The sequence below is a fragment of the Phodopus roborovskii genome, unplaced genomic scaffold (genome assembly GCF_943737965.1).
Source record: "Phodopus roborovskii unplaced genomic scaffold, PHOROB, whole genome shotgun sequence".
Taxonomy (NCBI): domain Eukaryota; kingdom Metazoa; phylum Chordata; class Mammalia; order Rodentia; family Cricetidae; genus Phodopus; species Phodopus roborovskii.
This window is the reverse complement of record NW_026125278.1, coordinates 10,664,129-10,681,780: the sequence shown is the minus strand read 5'-3', so window position 1 is coordinate 10,681,780 and position 17,652 is coordinate 10,664,129. Positions and strand designations below refer to the sequence as shown.

Sequence of the window (17,652 nt, the reverse complement as noted above, 5' to 3'; positions counted from 1 at the left end):
CTCACCTAGATTTCCACTCCATTTGTTCTAAAGTACTGAGTGGCCTCACTACAAGAGCAGTTTACCATCTTAATGTACCTGTCTTTGAGTGCAGTCAGTGAGCCCTTTAGAGCATCCATGAGTTGAGTCTTCAGTTTCTGACAACTCAGGTTCCCTCTGAGTTCCCCTATGTGAAGCTGCTTCACTTCCAGGTGTGTATAAAAATAGTTAAATGCTTGCATTTCATGTATGACATTTACTAATTCATTAAAAGTCATAAACATTTAGTTTATTTAACTTATGGTGTCAATTTATATTATCAACTCCACAGATAGTATTGTTGGCAGAAGGAAGGAAGTGAGGGCTAAAGTTAGAATTAAATCTATTTACTTTTATGACAGTGATATTTAATTTCCTCATTTGCCAATCTAATTATTTGAAAATTACCTATAGCAATTCTTAGAGTATGTTTTCCCTAAAAACTTACTTATCTATAAATTAGGATAACACAGTTCATATTTCTGAGAGTTATCGTAAGAATCGAATCCATAGATATGTGTGAAATATTAAGAAGTGTATTACTCACAGAAAACATTAAAGTTGACTTCAGTGTATCACAGATTCTGTTAAGCTGTGATCCTGAAACAATTTGAGCACTATAAAGATTACCTCATGTAGAAAAGAAAGCACAAGAAAATAAACAATAAGACATATGTGATTTAATACCACCCTTTAAGGGGGCTATGGGTAACTGGCATTCACAGAACAATAATTCAAAATAAATTGGAAGCATTAAAGGATCCAAGAACACAGATCTATAACACAGAAAGTAGGAATCTGGATGCACTGGTTATTTTAATACTGAAGGCATTATTTCTTCAAAAAAAAAAAAAAAAGATTTACATCTGACAGATGGCTAATGTCCAAAATATTTGGGAGCACATTCCTCATGGAAGGATACTCCCTTAGCCTAGAGACACAAGGGAGGGCCTACCCAAATTACTTGACAGACTTTGATGATTCCTTCATGGGAGCCCTTAAGCTTCCTGGGGAGTGGTGGATGGGGGATGAGATGGAGGGTTGAGGGTATGGTAGGGTGGGAGGGAGAGGGACCTGGGATCAATATGTTAAATAAGAAAAAAATAAATCAATAAAAGAAATAAAAACCTAGATATGAAGAAAACAAATAACCCAATTACAAAATATGATACAGATCTATACAGATAATTCCAAAAAAAGAAAACTCAAATTGTTGAGAAACACTTACAGAAACATTTAACAACATTAGTCATAGGGAAATGGATATCAAAACTATTTTAAGATTTAATCTTATACCCAAGAATGGCTAAAACCAATAAAACAAACTTGTGTACTGAGGATGTGGGACAAGGGGAACACCCATCTATTGCCAGTGGGACTTAAAACTTAGAGAGCCACTGTGACAATCACTGCATTGATTCCTCAGAAAACTGGGGATAGAGCTACATCCATATCCAGCTATCCCATCCCACTCTTGGGCATGTACTCAAAGGAAATTCATCCTGCCACAGAGACACTTGCTTCCTTGTTTATTGATTATTTGTTCATAGTAGACAGACATTGGAAACAACCTAGATATTCTTCAACAGAAGAATGGATTAAAAATATATTCATTTATACGATAGAGTATTACTCAGCCATCGAAAATAAAATCATGAAAATTTCAGGTAAATGGATGGAACTAGTAAAAAAGTCACTTTGAGTGAGTTGATCCAGATTCAGAAAGAGACATATATTTGCTTTTATATGGATGTTAGCTGTTAAGTCAATGATAAACAAGCATCAATCCATAGAATCACAGAGGTTATGTAATGAAATAGGGTAGGGACAGATAGATCTCATTAGGAAAGGTAAATAGAAAAAATAGCTAGGGATGAAAGAGGGGTTATTGAACAGGATGATCAAATGGGGAGATGGAGGGAAAAAGTAGAGGGGGGAACATCGGGAGGGACAGTTGAAATTAAGGGTTATTGGAGAGGTACTATGGAAACCTAATAGAGCAGAATCTTGCTAAAATATATACCTATATGAAGGCAATCTCACTGAAATCACCAAATGATGTGGGAGACACAGTCCCAACTGGCCACCTCTGACAAGCTTCCTGTTCCAGAACTGCAAAACATCTAATTACATTGTTGGTCATAGGAGTCCAGTGGGAATCCCCCAAACAATCCAGTCTGTTATCAAGACTATAGGTTGCTCTCTACAAACTGACTACAAGGCTCCATTGCTGAAGACAATACCTATACAAGTCATTGAACAAGGAGAAATTAAACTGATGCCCACATAGAATCTTCACCCCTACATGCTAGCATCTTTGGTACAGGAAGGTACTCCACAGGCTACCAAAAGAGAAATATAAACATCAAGTCAGCCACAAGCCCTTTAATCTACAATGGTATCCCGATTGCAAGAGATGCTAGGGAACTTGTGGCACATATCTTGTTGGAATAAACAACCAATATTTGATTTTACTCAAAGCACAGTCCATGAAAAAGAAACCATACTCAACACCGCTGGATTGACCAAGAACCTGAGACTTCTTTAAGGCCTTAGGATAAAACCAATATGTCTGATATATGCAAAAAATTGACTTCTAATGACATTCTGCTATAATCATAGAGTAGTGCCTTGGTTATCTAGCCTCAAAGAGGCTTCTTCCTGCAGCAGATGGGTAACCAATGCAGATACCCACAGCCAAACACTACCCAGAGAGTGAAAGACCTTGGGACACTCAGACCTTATTATCTTCATCAAATCCTTCCCGTCAGGGCTCATGGATTCATGCAGAAAAGGAGGCAAAAGGAGTGTGAGAGCTAGAGAGGGTAGAAGACAGCAAGCATGCAAGACCCTCTAAATCAATATCAAAGCACATATGAATTCACAGAGACAGAGGTAGCATGCACAGCCTACACATTTCTGTACTAGATTTTTTTATGTATTTATTATGGCTTCCATTTTAGTCTTTCTATGAGATTGTTCAGTGTGCAGATGAGTAGGTCTTCATTCCATGTGCTTTCTCTTGAACTCTTTTCCTTCTACTAGTTTCTTTTGTACAATTGTGAAGTATTATTGTTTCTTTCATTATGTAATATTACATTATTATTATTTCTTAGTAGCCTGCTTATTTTGAAATGAGAGACTAAAAAGGAGTAGATCTGTATTGGAGAGGAGGTGTAGAGGAGCTAAGAGGAACAGATGGAGGGAAACTATTTAGGCTAGAATATGTGAGAAAAAATGTATTTTCAATTAAATGGGGAAAAGAGTATGAGTATTTGCCTTCATGTATGAGTGTGTGCTACCCGTGTGCCATGGGCTCGGGAGATGGATCAGTACTGAAGAACATTTCTTGCTCTTGCGAAGGACTTGAGTTCAGAGTCCCATATGACTACTCACAGCCTGTAACTAATTCCAGTGTCTCAGACACCCTCTTCTGGCTTCCTGAGGCACTTTTATCACAGATGCACATATACACACAGCGTAGGCCCACGATCACACAAAATACTACTTTAAAAAGAAAGAAGGGAAGCAGGACACAAGAATTGAAGAATGAAATAGCAGGAAGGTAGGGAGGAAGAAGATAAGGAGAACAGAGGTAAGACTGTCCAGAGCAGCTCAACTCTGATGAACACCTAAGTTTCAGCACCGCACAAAAATAGTCGGCAGTACTTTGATTTCATTTCAGCTGGAATTATGTTTGTTTCTTCGAGTGGATTCTCTTTCCACATTCTGATTCCATATATTATTTAATCTCAACCCTCAGGAAGTTCCTATGGCATTGTTCGTATACCTTTGCTAGTGTCATATTGCTCTGCAAAGTATGACAGCATACTTCATAAGCATCTCCATGTTCCTTATGTAATGATGAAAACTGAATTTTATTATTTATATTTTATTACATTTATTCATTCATTTTGTGTGCATGTGCAGGTGCAAGTGTGCCACAAATCTGTAAGAATTTCAGAAGACAACTTGTTGGAGACTATAAGTTATTTCTTCTAACAAATGGGCCCTGGGAATGGGATTCATATCGCTGAGCTTGGTCATAGGCTCCTTTACCTGTGGAGCCATCGTGCTGGCCATGAATAGTGTTTTATGAAGTGTGCCACATTTATAGCAAGAGCCAGTACCTCATTGTTTTCCCTGTGTTGTTTCATGATAGACATGTTCCAAGCTATGAAAAGATGTTTATACACATGCACTAGCTGTCAACAATGCATCCTTCCTGACACTTCCTGTTCACACCTGAGACAATTGTTTGTCTCACTCACTCACATTCCATTCAAACACCAAACATTTCTGTACTTAGTGAATCTTTCTGCTAGGAGGGAGCTGGTTTCTCACATCCATTCTTACACTTACACAAGCCTATATTATACAAGAGTTGCACTTTAGTCATAAACAGAAAATCCATATGTACCCTGACTTTCTCCTTTTACTTGCTTTTTACACTTACCTCCTTACTTCATGGGTGAACATTCTTTTCCTACCTATACTTACAATGGAGGTGCACCAAAGTGAAACCAAAAGTGTGTTGAGATGCATAATTAATAGCGATATAAATAGTAAAACTAAGAAATCCTGTGTTAAGATAAAATACTTTCAACAATTCCATGAGCCTTTTTATTACACATTAAAATTTGTACATTTACTTTTTCCTTGCTTAAAATATTCCCAAATATCTAGACACTACAAAATTTCAAATAAACTATGACTTTTACCTCAATAGGTCTATTAAATACCCAATTTCTGCTCTAGGCCTTGCTCTGAAGGCTGTGCTACCCTAACTATGTCAGCTGACCAAGGATATATTGGCATTCATTGTCATTGTTAGAAAGTTATGGTCCCAGTGTCTGAGTACTGTCTCTACCACCTGTTCTTAAGGAATGTGGAGCTCACATGTCCATGGTTCATAGTGCTTGTAAATGCTAGTATGATTAGTTATAGTCAAATGTGGAGGTCAAAATAATAATGATGTGTTGTAAACATGTATTTCTGATGTTTATACAAGTTTCTACAACAACCTTTGATGCCTTGTTATCATTTGCCTGTAGGTTAATCTTTTTAATGTACAGAATGTATTATGTTACTCAGTTACTTTAAGGCTTTGTAATGTCTCTTCTTGCTAATCTTCTTTGCTAATTGTATCAACATCTTAACAGGCCCTACAGTTTAATACATTCTGCCGTCTTGCATGAAATACTTAGGACTTTTGAAAAACTTCAGGTATGTTCAAATTCTAGATATTGTTTGATGGGATGTCATTCTGTAAATATGTTTCTTGTATTGATTAATGAATAAAGCACTGTTGGCCAATAGGAAAGCAAGATAGGTGGGACTAGGAGACAAGGAGGATTTGGGGGAGGTAGTAGAGAGATTCAAAATGTAGGACGGAGAGAGAACAGCTCCAGACCCTCTCTCTGGTAAGATAGATCACATGGAAATACTTAGATTAATAGAAATGGATTAATATTTAAAACAGAGCTAGCCAATAAGAAATACTAGTAACAGGGCAACAGCTTTCTATCTAATACAATGTCTCTGTGTTATTTGGAGCTGGCGCTGCTGTGGGACTAGGCTGGTGGAAAAACATGCTCGTAACACTTGTTTACTTAGTTTATTCCAATGAAAAAGAGAGTTACAATATATAAATACTTCAGACTATTTATTGGTAAATATTGTGTATTTTCCTGCTCTCTCATTGCTGTTTTGGACATCTTGACAAATATAGTTTATTTTTCTATTATCAAGCCTCCATGTCATTTCCACTTGTCATGCTTCTGCATCCCATACATTCACTTTATAGCTCCACTTTACAACAATTAATACAGATTATTAACTGACCACTACGTACTTCCTATGCTAAAGACAATTGCTTGTTTATATTTTTAGTCTAGGGCCATGGGGGTATTCCTAATCAACTACCCATGGCTAATGAAGCCATGGAACCTAAAGCCTACTATAGCCACTTCCTTATACAAATAAATGTTTTAACTGCATTCTAAATACTCATCCTTATACCCATAGGTAAATATAGCTCTCAACCTTCACCAATGAAGCTTCTTTTGCAACATATGGAGGCAATTACAGAAAGCCACAAGTGATTAGAATGCGCAGAACAATTGGCCATGGGGTTCATTTATACACCTACAATACAACCCCTACACATGACAGAAGAGGAAACAGAAAGGTGGTAAGAGTCGGAGGAATATGACATTTCCTGTGAGACCATGTCTTTCATATAGGGCAGAAAAGCTACATCTATGAAATCTCAACAATATGGGAGACTGTACAGAATTTGAAAAATAACACCAGTTGACATGCCAATATGGATGAAAGAACACTCACAAGGTTCCATCCCTAGATAGAAAGCTAAAGTCAATTAATGACTATTGACAGAGGGAGGATTATTCTTCCGTTGGGGGGGATAAACTTGGTTATATACTATCAAGTGGTCAGCCCTAAAACCATAAACATAGAAGCAACATTAAACTGGCTTAATTCAGCAGTGTAGCAATGTGGTGTGTGCGTGTGTGTGTGTATCTACAACTGTAGAATAAGACAACGTTGCTGAACCAATTTTTTAAAATCATTTCTCAGTTGCACCCTTTGATGTGTTCTCCAAAGATAAAAGGGACCCTTAACAGGGGAGGCATTTTACTAACTCATGCCTTGGCTTCAGTGTGCGATACTTAATATCAGTCTCAGTGATGACAGTGGTGACGATAATGATGATAAAGGTGACTATCTGTTAAGTAACAAACTGATTAGATGAGATTAACTCATTGCTGCTAAAACTTGTTTGCTTGGAATCATATAAGACATGTTCTATGCGACTTGTTTAAAGTTGACTCTTACCATATAATTAGTGGGAGTGAGTTATAATGAAAACATGTATCTTGTATTTCTAAAAAAAGTATCAAATTCTGTATTGATCATGATGGTGATGGTTATGATACTGTAAATAAAACAAATGCTAATTTTAAATCACTTGGCTTCCTTCTTTACAGATGAAATGCTCCCCCATGCATTTCTTACTGACAGAGTACCACGCTTGCAAAGACACATAAGAATTATGAGGTATATCTGTTAAGAGATGAAAAATCCAACACAAAATATCTTCACAGTCAACATATGAACTACATTTCTCAGTAGTTGAAAATGTAATGTTTTAAGTTGAATTCTAAAGAGCATATTAGCACACCTACTGAAAAGGATGTTGAAAAGAGGAAAATCACTCTTTAGCAGTTTTAGAAGACATTGCAACTTAGATAATGACTACTAAATCAAACGAATGCCGACCTTTCTCTTTAAATAGAAATGGTAGTTAAGTTAATGCATTTTTAAAAAGAAATAATTCCCGTTACCCATTACATTCAGAGTGAGAAGAAATTGCAAGTCACAGGTCTTTCAGGCCTTTTATTTTTTTTATTTTTTTCCTTTTTTTTTTGAAGGTAGTGGAGACAACACTGTGTATTGGAATATGTTTTTCCAAAGAAGTCATGAAAGTCATAATTATCAGCTCATTGATTGTCTAAGGCCAAAACCAAAAATGTATTGATGTTAATGATGATAATCATGGCAGTAAAAGTATCTAAATCACAGAATGGCAATGGTGCCTCTAAGTGCTCCAGAACAATTCATAATGATTACTGGAAAAGCATGCTGATATATTGGAAGCAATAATTTGAAGGTCATTCACCTATCAGCTTGCCTTCATGATATTCAATTAAATACATGCTAAAACTATCTATCATTATTTATGGAAAGTATTTTGTAGTGCTTGTAGAATAGTATATTACAAATTCTGGCTGGATGTACGAACAGAAAAGGCAGATCTAATGCACCATTAAACAAACTGCATCTTTGCTGCACATTTTTGAAGCATTAGACTAATTATGATGAGGTTTGAATTTTACTATACACTGCATATTTAATCTTTTTAAGAGCCTATCAAGATGAATCACGAGACACAACTTGTTTATGCTATAAGCAACAACATGCAATATTAACAAAGCACAATATCCTAGCTTAATTAGAAAAAGTCCATGTGTTCTTAAATACATTTAGGAGTATAACGCCACACAGCTCTAATGTGAACTTGGTATTTAATTATATTTGAAAGTAATTTATATGACTTGCAACATTTTCCCCTTCTCCATCTCTCTGTACAAATATTTCACTAATGACCTATTTAAAAGTGGCCTCTGTTGAGGATTGTGGGAAATATGAACGACAAAGTGAGTCTTTTTTGGCAGGGAGAAACACTGGCTGAGGTGACCACAAGGTGGAACTCACCTCAATTGGATTACCAGATGGTGTTTGTTTATCCTATGCAGGCAATTCTCTGAACTGCACCTTCCAAAGAGCCTTCCCAGCAGGCTCTGAGGGGCCTCCACCAATGACATTCTATGGGCAGAGTCTACTCAGAGAAGAATCTTTTTTAATATCCATTCTTTCTTCTTCCTTCCTTCTCTCCATATGTCTACTCCCCCTGTCTTTCCCTTCCATCTCTTCCATACTCTTTCCTTTCTCTCTATGCCTCTCTCTATGTCTTTCTCTCTATGCCTCTCTCTATGTCTTTCTCTCTATGCCTCTCTCTATGTCTTTCTCTCTATGCCTCTCTCTCTGTCTTTCTCTCTATGCCTCTCTCTCTGTCTTTCTCTCTATGTCTCCTCCTCCTCTATCTGTATTGTCAGGGCGCCCCTAGATCTTCAATCTTTCTGTTTGTCCTTCCACAAAACTTTCTGATTACAAGTCTGCAACAGTACAACATTATTTTCTGTGCTTACATCAAATTTAAATTAGGTAGTTAACTTCTGCAGAAAACATCCAAGGAGCACTCATGCTAGTATTGACTAGGATTTGAGAGCTTTCACAGCTATTAACTCTCTTCTTTGTGCTTAGACTCTCTGGCTTAATGATAGCAGTCTTTAACTCTCAAAAAAAAAAAATATGTGGGGTAATTAGTATCAATACTAAAACCACATTTTGACATAATAAGTTCATGCTTGTTGGGCAGTTAACTGGGTTCCTTTTTTCAAATTTACACAAGTTTAACAGGTAAAGCAAGTTAATTTCTGGAGAGCAGAGAGGAGTCAGTCACCTCAGAGCTGATTTCACAAGCAGATCAACAAGAAATCAAAACTACTTACCTTCACAAATCGTGACTCCATTTCCAGAGAAGCCCACACTGCAGAAGCAGGCTTCCACACCATTGTGGATTTCACACTTGGCATTTGGTAGACACGGTGTCTTGGTGCAATTTTGTGTGTAGGAACAATTCAACAAAGTGGAGAAACCCACTAAATAAAATCAAGACATAGACCTTGTCAAAAACAAGAGACTTCCTATCCTTGTATTAAAGACCAATGCCCCACAAATGCTTTTTTCTTTACATCTAGAAAGGTAAATTATGAAAACTTCCCAATGACTCATTTATTAAATCATAGAAGTGACTAAGCCTAAAGATTAAGGAATATATCATGTACATTTCAGTAAAACTAAAATGTAATGGTGAATCCAGCTTTATAATATAAATCATGAGGTCATCCAGTTCTGGAAACTCAGTATCTCTTGTTGCTGAGGTAAAGTGTTTACTTGCGAAGGTATTGCCTGATTGCAAAGCAATTTTCCTTCTCTTGCTCTGGGAGTTACCCTTTCCCTCCAGAAATCAAGGTAAATTGTGTATCGAGGGCTCCGCAAACTAAAATCTTTCATTTTAAAGATATTACTTGTCATATGTAGGAAAAGAAATGCACTTCCCTTCCCTTCTCCCAGTGTTCTGGCAATTGTCATTCTGCCCTTTTCACTGAAAAAAAAAATGCCTTTTATGGTATCTTGTATAAGGAGAATTAAAAAAAAATTCTACACACTGTTCTATAATTGATCTCTCAGCCACAGAACACCCGCCTAACATGACAAACAAAACAATGTTTTGAGGACTGCTAGGAAATGATAAACAAAATCATAGAGTGTTTCTTTTTATTGTCTTGTTCCAGGCACACTTAAGAGCAAGCTTGGACCGGAACAGGGATGAATCATAAAGCTATTGTTCTGAAAAGTGTTATCTTGGATAAGTTGTCCTTATCTGGTACCCAGAGATCCTTACACAGTCAGTTCTAAATCCCAGCCACTTACAAGACTATATGTACTCCCTAAACCTGGATACATTTGCCTTCAAATGAGTGATTTATTATCTCTCCCCAATGCATCACCAAAATAGAGTTTTAAAATGAACCCAAAGTCCAGGCAGGCAGTAGCCTTAAAAATGTCAGGAAGTCTCTCTCAAGCATTTGCGGTTTAGATTTCCCAAGTTTCTTGGAGGATAGCACAAGAAAGGTCAAAGTATGAGTCTTCGAGGACTATCGGGATTTCTCCAGGAAGAATAAAGAGGAAAAAGCCTTGGGTCTTGAGTAGCAAGGTCCAGAGTGTAAAGGCCAAGCAGAAAAACATCCTGTGAAAGCCTGAGTCTGTTTTCCTTGGAGACCTTGCCAGACATACTTAACACTTGAACCCCAGCAAGTCTTGGTCCCTGGTTCCCTGCAGGTGGGCGCTCTGCAGCCTCCCAGGCCCTGCCCATACTCACCTAGAAGCAGGAGGAGTCTCATTGGAAGCCACGGAGCTGGCAGCTGAGCGCTCAAGGCTGGAGTGTGGGTCTGTCCTGAGCTGGGCAAGCGCAGCAGGGTCCCGCTCAGTCCCCTGTGACGCACAGCTTCCTCCTATCACTTTCCGGCCTCTTTTGTGTGAATATGTGCACAGCCCTGAGTCTGCAGGCCACGTCCGGCGCCAGGCCCCTTCACCCAAACAGCCTGGGCTCCATTCCCATGCTATGGTCACAAATTCCCTCTGGGGCTAAGGGTGGGACATTGATGTGGCTTTGCATGGCTTCGGGAGCAGCCACCAGAATGTCCTCAAAGTTTGTGCTCACACATCTCACAGACCCCTTGGGAACTCCTCCTGGGACAGTGTCCAGAAGAGAGCACTGACTGGCTTTCTGTCCATTGACAGCTGTCCTGAAAGGAAAAGGGCCAAGATTGCAACAGGAGCCCAGGGGCTCTGTATCACTCTGTCAGTGCTGATGGGGGATGCAAGCACCCAGGAGTAACTTTTGGTTAAAGAAAGAGTAAAAAGTAAAGAAACAAATACTAGTAAAAGTCAAGCTTTATGGCAAACAAGACACAACAAAACAAAATGCATGGAACAAAATGTTCTTTTCTCTTTCCTAACTAACTGTCAAATGGGATTCATCGTTGCACACCTCCAGCTCATCACACCTCCAGTACAGCTTGTGCGTCATACCCAACTTTCTTTTCATTTTTTCCTATTAGACAATTACACGTAATTGTCCATTATGTGTAAGTGTTTGGTTTTCAGGTTAGAAAATAGAAATGGAGGAAAGATAGTTAAGACCCAGAGATGGTGGATGCCTCCTAGGAGATAGCATCTTCCAGACCCAAGATGGTTGCACATGTGAACTCACAGGGACTGTAACAGGTTCAAGCCTGACACTATACACAAAGCACCACCCCTAAACAAGACACTTTTGTAATTTATTCCCTTTGGGAAAGGGAAATCAGTTTTCCCCAATTAAGTGGCACTAGGTATATCACCCACAATCCAAGGCAGGCGCCAGGCCCAAGAGCTGCCGACACACAAGACAGCATATTATTTTATGGGCTTTTTGCTTAGCTTTATTTTGGTGTTTTCTTGTCTTTTTGGTCTCTTATTTTTTGACATACATTTCATTCTCCTCTCATACATTGCTCATCCTTTCATTCCTCCCAATACCCACTCCCTTACCTCTCCTCTCTCTCTCAAACCCACCCTTCCTCCATGTCTTTTGATTCTCATTTATTTGGATTGGTAGGAGAGGAGAAAATCAATTTGACTTAATCAGGGTAGGGAGGATCTGTGAGGAGCTTGAAAAGGGGAAACATGATAAAAAAATATTTTGAATAAGTAAAACTACTCAAACAGAAAAGGAAGTGATTCTAGCTTAAAACACTAAGAGTAATTTGCACACGAACTAATTTATAATAGTATAATGTAGACACAGGTCTGCCTGAGGTTGGGACAAGCTAGGAGACCGCAGAGATGTGCAAAGGGAACTCGGGAATAAAGGGACGTCTTGTACCTTGATGGTACTAGTGATGACTTGGCAGCATGTGACTGTCCAAGCTTTTCTAACTGTATGCTTACACTTTGTGCACCCTATCGTGTGCAAGCTGAAGAAAATGTACATGTGGGCTGACATCGAGAAATGACTGAAGTTGGTTCCGTTAGCCGGTTTACCTCATGAAGTAGAGCACAACTCTGATACATCCAGTGTCTACCAAATGACTTCTGGGAATCTCCTTTTTGTTTTGTAGCACATCTTCTCAGTGTCCCTCAATTCCCTGGATCTTACAATAATGAGGCAGCTATTGAAACCAGTCACTAAAGTGCAAGAACTCATAGACAGAGCACATGTCTCCAGCTTCCAAGCATTCCTTGGAATCTAGAAAATTCCTTTCTAGATTAATTTAACATGAGCCAAATAAATAAATGATTTGTTCCTGGAAATGATTCCACTACATGTAAAGAAAACGAGGACCAGAATGCCATGTGACTTCTGCTCGACCCCACAAGCTAGCCCAAGGAGCCGGTCCCCAAGATAGCTCAGGCTGTTTTGCTCCAAGCCCATGTTGTCGGTGGCCCTGGTATAGTCTTTTGTTCATGGTACTCCCCTTTAGAAATGGTGTCAAGAAGGTGGAGCTGTAGGCAAATGCAGTCAGGGAGGATGAAAAGGTGATTGGAGTGCTTATATTTCATTAAAAAAAATGTACTAATTTAACAATAATTTCTTTATTCTCTTTTTCTCTTTGTAAACACTGAATAGCAACATAGGAATCCCAAGGAATTTTCCATGGCAAGGAGCCATCTTCACATAGTTGAAGAAACAGACAGCAATTGCCTGGATAAGAACAGCATACCAGTGCTGGAGGAGACATGGGCAGATTTCTTAAAGAGCCGGATGAAGCCACAATGATGCAGCTGATTTGGTATGGTCATGCACGGATGGCCAAGCATTCTCATGATCTAATGGCTTGGTTTGAATGCCATTGAGGAGAGGGTGTGAAGGTGTTTAATTTCTTTTAGGTGGGAAAGGTTAGATCATTTTACAGGTGCTAGAAGGCTCGGATGAGGACTCATTTTGAAGGGAAGAAAGGAATGGGCCAACCTTCATTGTGTTAACCCAGAAGCATTTTAATGATCTGAATCAAGCTATGTGGTGTGAGTTCCTTAGGTTAAATGAAGTTGCATTTCATTGTACATTTGCAGAGACTACCTTCAAAGAGCTTAATATAGAAATTCATTATTTTATAAGAAAAGTTATACACTGAGACACAATACCTATTTGAAAAAGTTATTAACCTAAAATAATTTGCTGCACCTATCTGTCACACACATTTACCCTTTAGCTTTGCCAAAAGATAACAGAAGATAGCAATATCTTTGAAAATGTTATTCTTGCATAAAAATTAACAAAAGCAAATTAACACCTGAATGCTGTGTAGAGTATGTTTTCTCTGTTTGTTGTTATTAAAAGCTGGAAGCTTATTCATCCTTCAAAAAATGATAGCATACGAGGGACCCGGTGTGTTTAATGTGGTTGTGGTTGTAAGATCATTCATTGTGAGGCCAGAATCATTCTAAAGTGCATCATTTGAGAAAGTCTGCATTGTTTTAGATATGACTTCACTGTGTGGCTCTGAATCCATTGTCTTTATAGTACGCTGAAAGACACAAGAATTTCAATAAAAATATTTTGTCAGTGAAGGAAAAACCTATCTTAAAAGCAGTGGTTACTAAGTAATTTCTATGTGTGCGTGTCTTTGTGTGCGTGTCTTTGAGTGTGTGTCTGTTTGTCTGTCTGTGTGGTGTTAGGTACACATAAGTGCAGTGTCCATGAAGACAAGAAGAGGGTGTCTGATGAGTTCCCTGTCGCTGGAGTTACAGGCAGTTTTGAGCTGCCTGTGGTAGGCACTGGGAACCTGGGAAGTGAACCCCAGTCATCTGGAAGAGTCGTGTGTGCCTTTATCATCTGAGCCATCTCTCCAGCCTCATGTTTAACTTTTGAAGACAGCAATCACCCAAGACTTTACATCGTTGAAGTATGTCACAGGGAAAGGAGTCACTCACGGTAAGCTCCCTGTGTGACAGGGGCTTTGGGGAATGACTGGTACAGTCCACCTGGAAATGTGAGGTCTCAGTGCTTTGTCTTACTCGGTCTGCAGCAGGACAACCTTGAGATGACCTTGAGCAGGTCAGACTGTGAAGGTCTGGCCTTAGCACTTCACATAGAGTGAACTATGAAACAGTTCCCATTGTCAGTTGATTCCATTGCACAGAAGCGACACCACCCACACGCCAGAGGACAGTGTGTGTAACTCAGTATGTAAACATTGACACACCTAAAAACAAGACATCAGTACACGGTGGGTATGAAGACATTCTCCACAGCCATGTTTACTGTCCCCAGAAAGGCCAGAGCTAGAAATACTATGCCCTTTCCTCATGTGGTTAGAGTAATCTTTTCCTTAGTGTAAATCTTGTGATTGGATTCTTTTCCAGGCCTGTAATTATTGCTCTAAACATTTGTTATTCTCAAACACACAGGTTTTTTGCTAAAGTTTGTGAATTGTGTCCCCCATTTGTACAATGAAGTAACTCACTATGATTTTACATCGACTGTTTCCTTAGGATATTCAGTAGAGTACAAGTTTTCTGAGATTGTTCAATTAGCTTCAAAGGCAGCACTAACAGCATCTGGGAGTGTGAGTCAGTCGGTAGAGTCCTTTCCTCCTGTACATGAGTCAGATGTACTAGTAGTAGCACAGGTCTGTAACCCCAGAACTCTGGAGGTGATGATCAGAAATTCAAGGTGTACTTGGTTATTACACTGTGGGTTTTGGATTAGTCTAGACAAGTGACCCTGTCCTAAATAGAAAACAAGAATACAACATTCACAATCTATACTTAGTAAACATACTATAGCAAAGCAAAGAAATGAGGGAAGTGTAAATTAAAACTGATTTTATAGAGTGTAATTAAATATTGAAACCTTCAGAAGCTGTAGTACTGACTCAGCACCCACAGCATATGGCAACTCTGAACAGTAGATACGGTCTGAGGTGATACATGGCAGACTTGTCTGTTTAAGATTCTTCTAACCCTGGTTTCTTGGAATGAGGAGATCAGGGCTGCGGTTCTCCAGGTATTTCTTTCATGCACCACATGCATATATAATTAGACAAAAGCTGGTTGTTAGGTGCTGTAGCGTATGGGATGCTGAAGCACAAAGGTTGTCTGGAGTTTTAGGTCAGTCTTGCCTACAAAGTTCATTGTGGGCTCATCTGGTGAGCTTCAGCTGTCACATAGCAATGACCTTGAAAGAGTGCCTCTCATTGACTGCCTCAATGTGTAAATAGCAAAATCTGTCCAGAATGCTAGTTTGTTCTGGGAGATTAGCTGGAAATGCTTGCCTCGGGTGTCTTCAGCGTTTCAGATGCATTTTGTGGTATTGGGACTGCAAGGGCCTATATTTTCGCTAATTAATTAAAACAACAAAACACAGCTTAACTCAATTATTTGAACAGGAATTCATAGTTTCTAAACGGGCTGTGAGGGCAAGTCTTTCCTGTCTGTCTTCTATTTAATTCATGAATTAACAAGAGAACGAGGAACTATTACAACGTTCAGACCTAGATACTACAAGCAAATCTTGAAATGTGTGTCCTTTTTAGGTTATGATATATTGGATCTTTGCACATACATTATAACAAAAATAGTGTTGGTGAGACAGCTCAGCTAATAAATGTCTTGTCATTCAAATGTGGAGACAGGAAGTCAGACTCCAAAACTCATGAAAATGCAAAGTAGGAGCAGGGCTCAAAATAAAAATTCAGCACCAAAGGGGAAACCAGGGCTGACTTCCTAGGGCAAGTGGGCTGGGTGACTGGCTAAACTGGTGAGCTCTGATTTCAAAGTGAGAAAACCTGTCTACTGTGTAAGGTGAAGAGCAAATAAGAAACACAAACCCTACTATCCACACACACAGGCACATATGGCACATGCAAACACACACACACACACACACACACACACACATACACACACACGAAACATCCATACATATGTAATAATTATTGTTTTAATATTCATTTGTACTTAAGTATCAGTCCTTTATCCATCCAATTATGAGGTAATTTTATGTTTAAAAGAATGTTTTCAAAGCTGACTTCCTGATCTGAGCAGGAATACTTGCTCAGCTTTCTAGCTGTGGATTTTCTAAGTGGAGAACAGGTCATCTGAAGGGTCAGAGCATCTGAAGATTTTCAGTGTTTCCTGGGAGGGTTGAGACTAGAGTTCTTTCCCAGACTGCTTCTTCCCTTGTTTCGTAACCTTCAGGAAAAAAAAAAATGACAAATCTTTTGAGTATTCTGAGTAACAGTTTCCTATTCTGCATGGCTGGTTCTCTCTTAAGATTCCACTTCTAAAGATTTGTAAACTGGCACCCAAACTTAGGAAGAAGGTAGACAGAGGTAGAGGGAGGGAGGGAGGAGGGATGGAGAGAGAGAGAGAGAGAGAGAGAGAGAGAAGAGAGAAAGGCAGAGAGAGAGAGAGAGAGAGAGAGAGAGAGAGAGAATCACATTGATGCTAATTATGTGCCTTTTGTCAGACTTCCAAACTGTATCATTAATTTATCTTCCTTTGTTTGGACCTTTTCTGTGCCGTACAAATATCAAAGTGACCTCATATTTTCAAAGGGCAGCACTTCTAAAACAGGTACCACATTGAAACAGCTTTCTATTTAATAGTGTTATACACTTTAACTCTGCTTCCCACATGTCACAGTGCTGATTCATTCATAGCTCTAGTTCATCAAATTGCTCTGAATAACATCTCAAGAGGTTACCAAATCCATCAGGATGTATGAGTAATTTAAATCATTTGTTCCGGTCTGCAATACAGTGTACATTATGTTAAACTTCATCTACCTTTGGGCTTTTCAATTGCTAGTTTATTTCATCTTCTTATAATTCCTCACAATTGATCATTTATTTCAGGAAAATTAAATATTATAATTGAGTAGTAAGAGCAACTAGCATCCATTGTTGGTGATGAACACATGAAAGATTCAAGTTTGGGTTCAGATCCCTGGGGGAAAATCCTTTTGAACTTCCTATCACATTGGGAATTACCTCTTTAGACATATTCTTTCTGGTGTGTCACACACTTTTAATCTTGCCCAAGATTTAATTTTCTGTTATAACATGTTTTATTAATGCCTTCTGGGGAGGGATATTGGCTTAAAAAGCGAAAAGTGCCTTGGAAGTCTAGGTTGCATTAACTGATAATATTTTGTACTTTATCTTATTTTTAAGTTGTAATAATGGGCTTAATTTTCTCCATTTCTTAGTCTATGCTATAAATAATCATAAATAATATCAACTCCATTTATTGCAAATATAACGTTGCCCATAATGAGGTGTTTAGACAAATTTAGAGGTCATCATCTAATTTTTCAAAAATTCCTTGACCACATGGTATTATTGACACATAATTTGCAAATTAGCATAAAGAAAAGCT

General features: G+C 38.6%; 1 protein-coding gene across 1 annotated transcript in view; it reads right to left on the bottom strand.

The window, feature by feature from the left end:
- The window catches only part of Adgrl4 (adhesion G protein-coupled receptor L4), a 91,393-nt gene extending 80,695 nt beyond the window's left edge, over positions 1–10,698 (bottom strand). The window contains exons 1-2 of the mRNA XM_051195361.1: positions 10,607–10,698; positions 9,174–9,323 (exon numbers count right to left, since the gene is read on the bottom strand). Of these exons, the coding sequence (XP_051051318.1) occupies positions 9,174–9,323; positions 10,607–10,628 (172 nt within the window). The 5' untranslated portion in view covers positions 10,629–10,698. The remainder of the gene's footprint in view (positions 1–9,173; positions 9,324–10,606) is intronic.
- Positions 10,699–17,652: the final 6,954 nt, after the last annotated feature.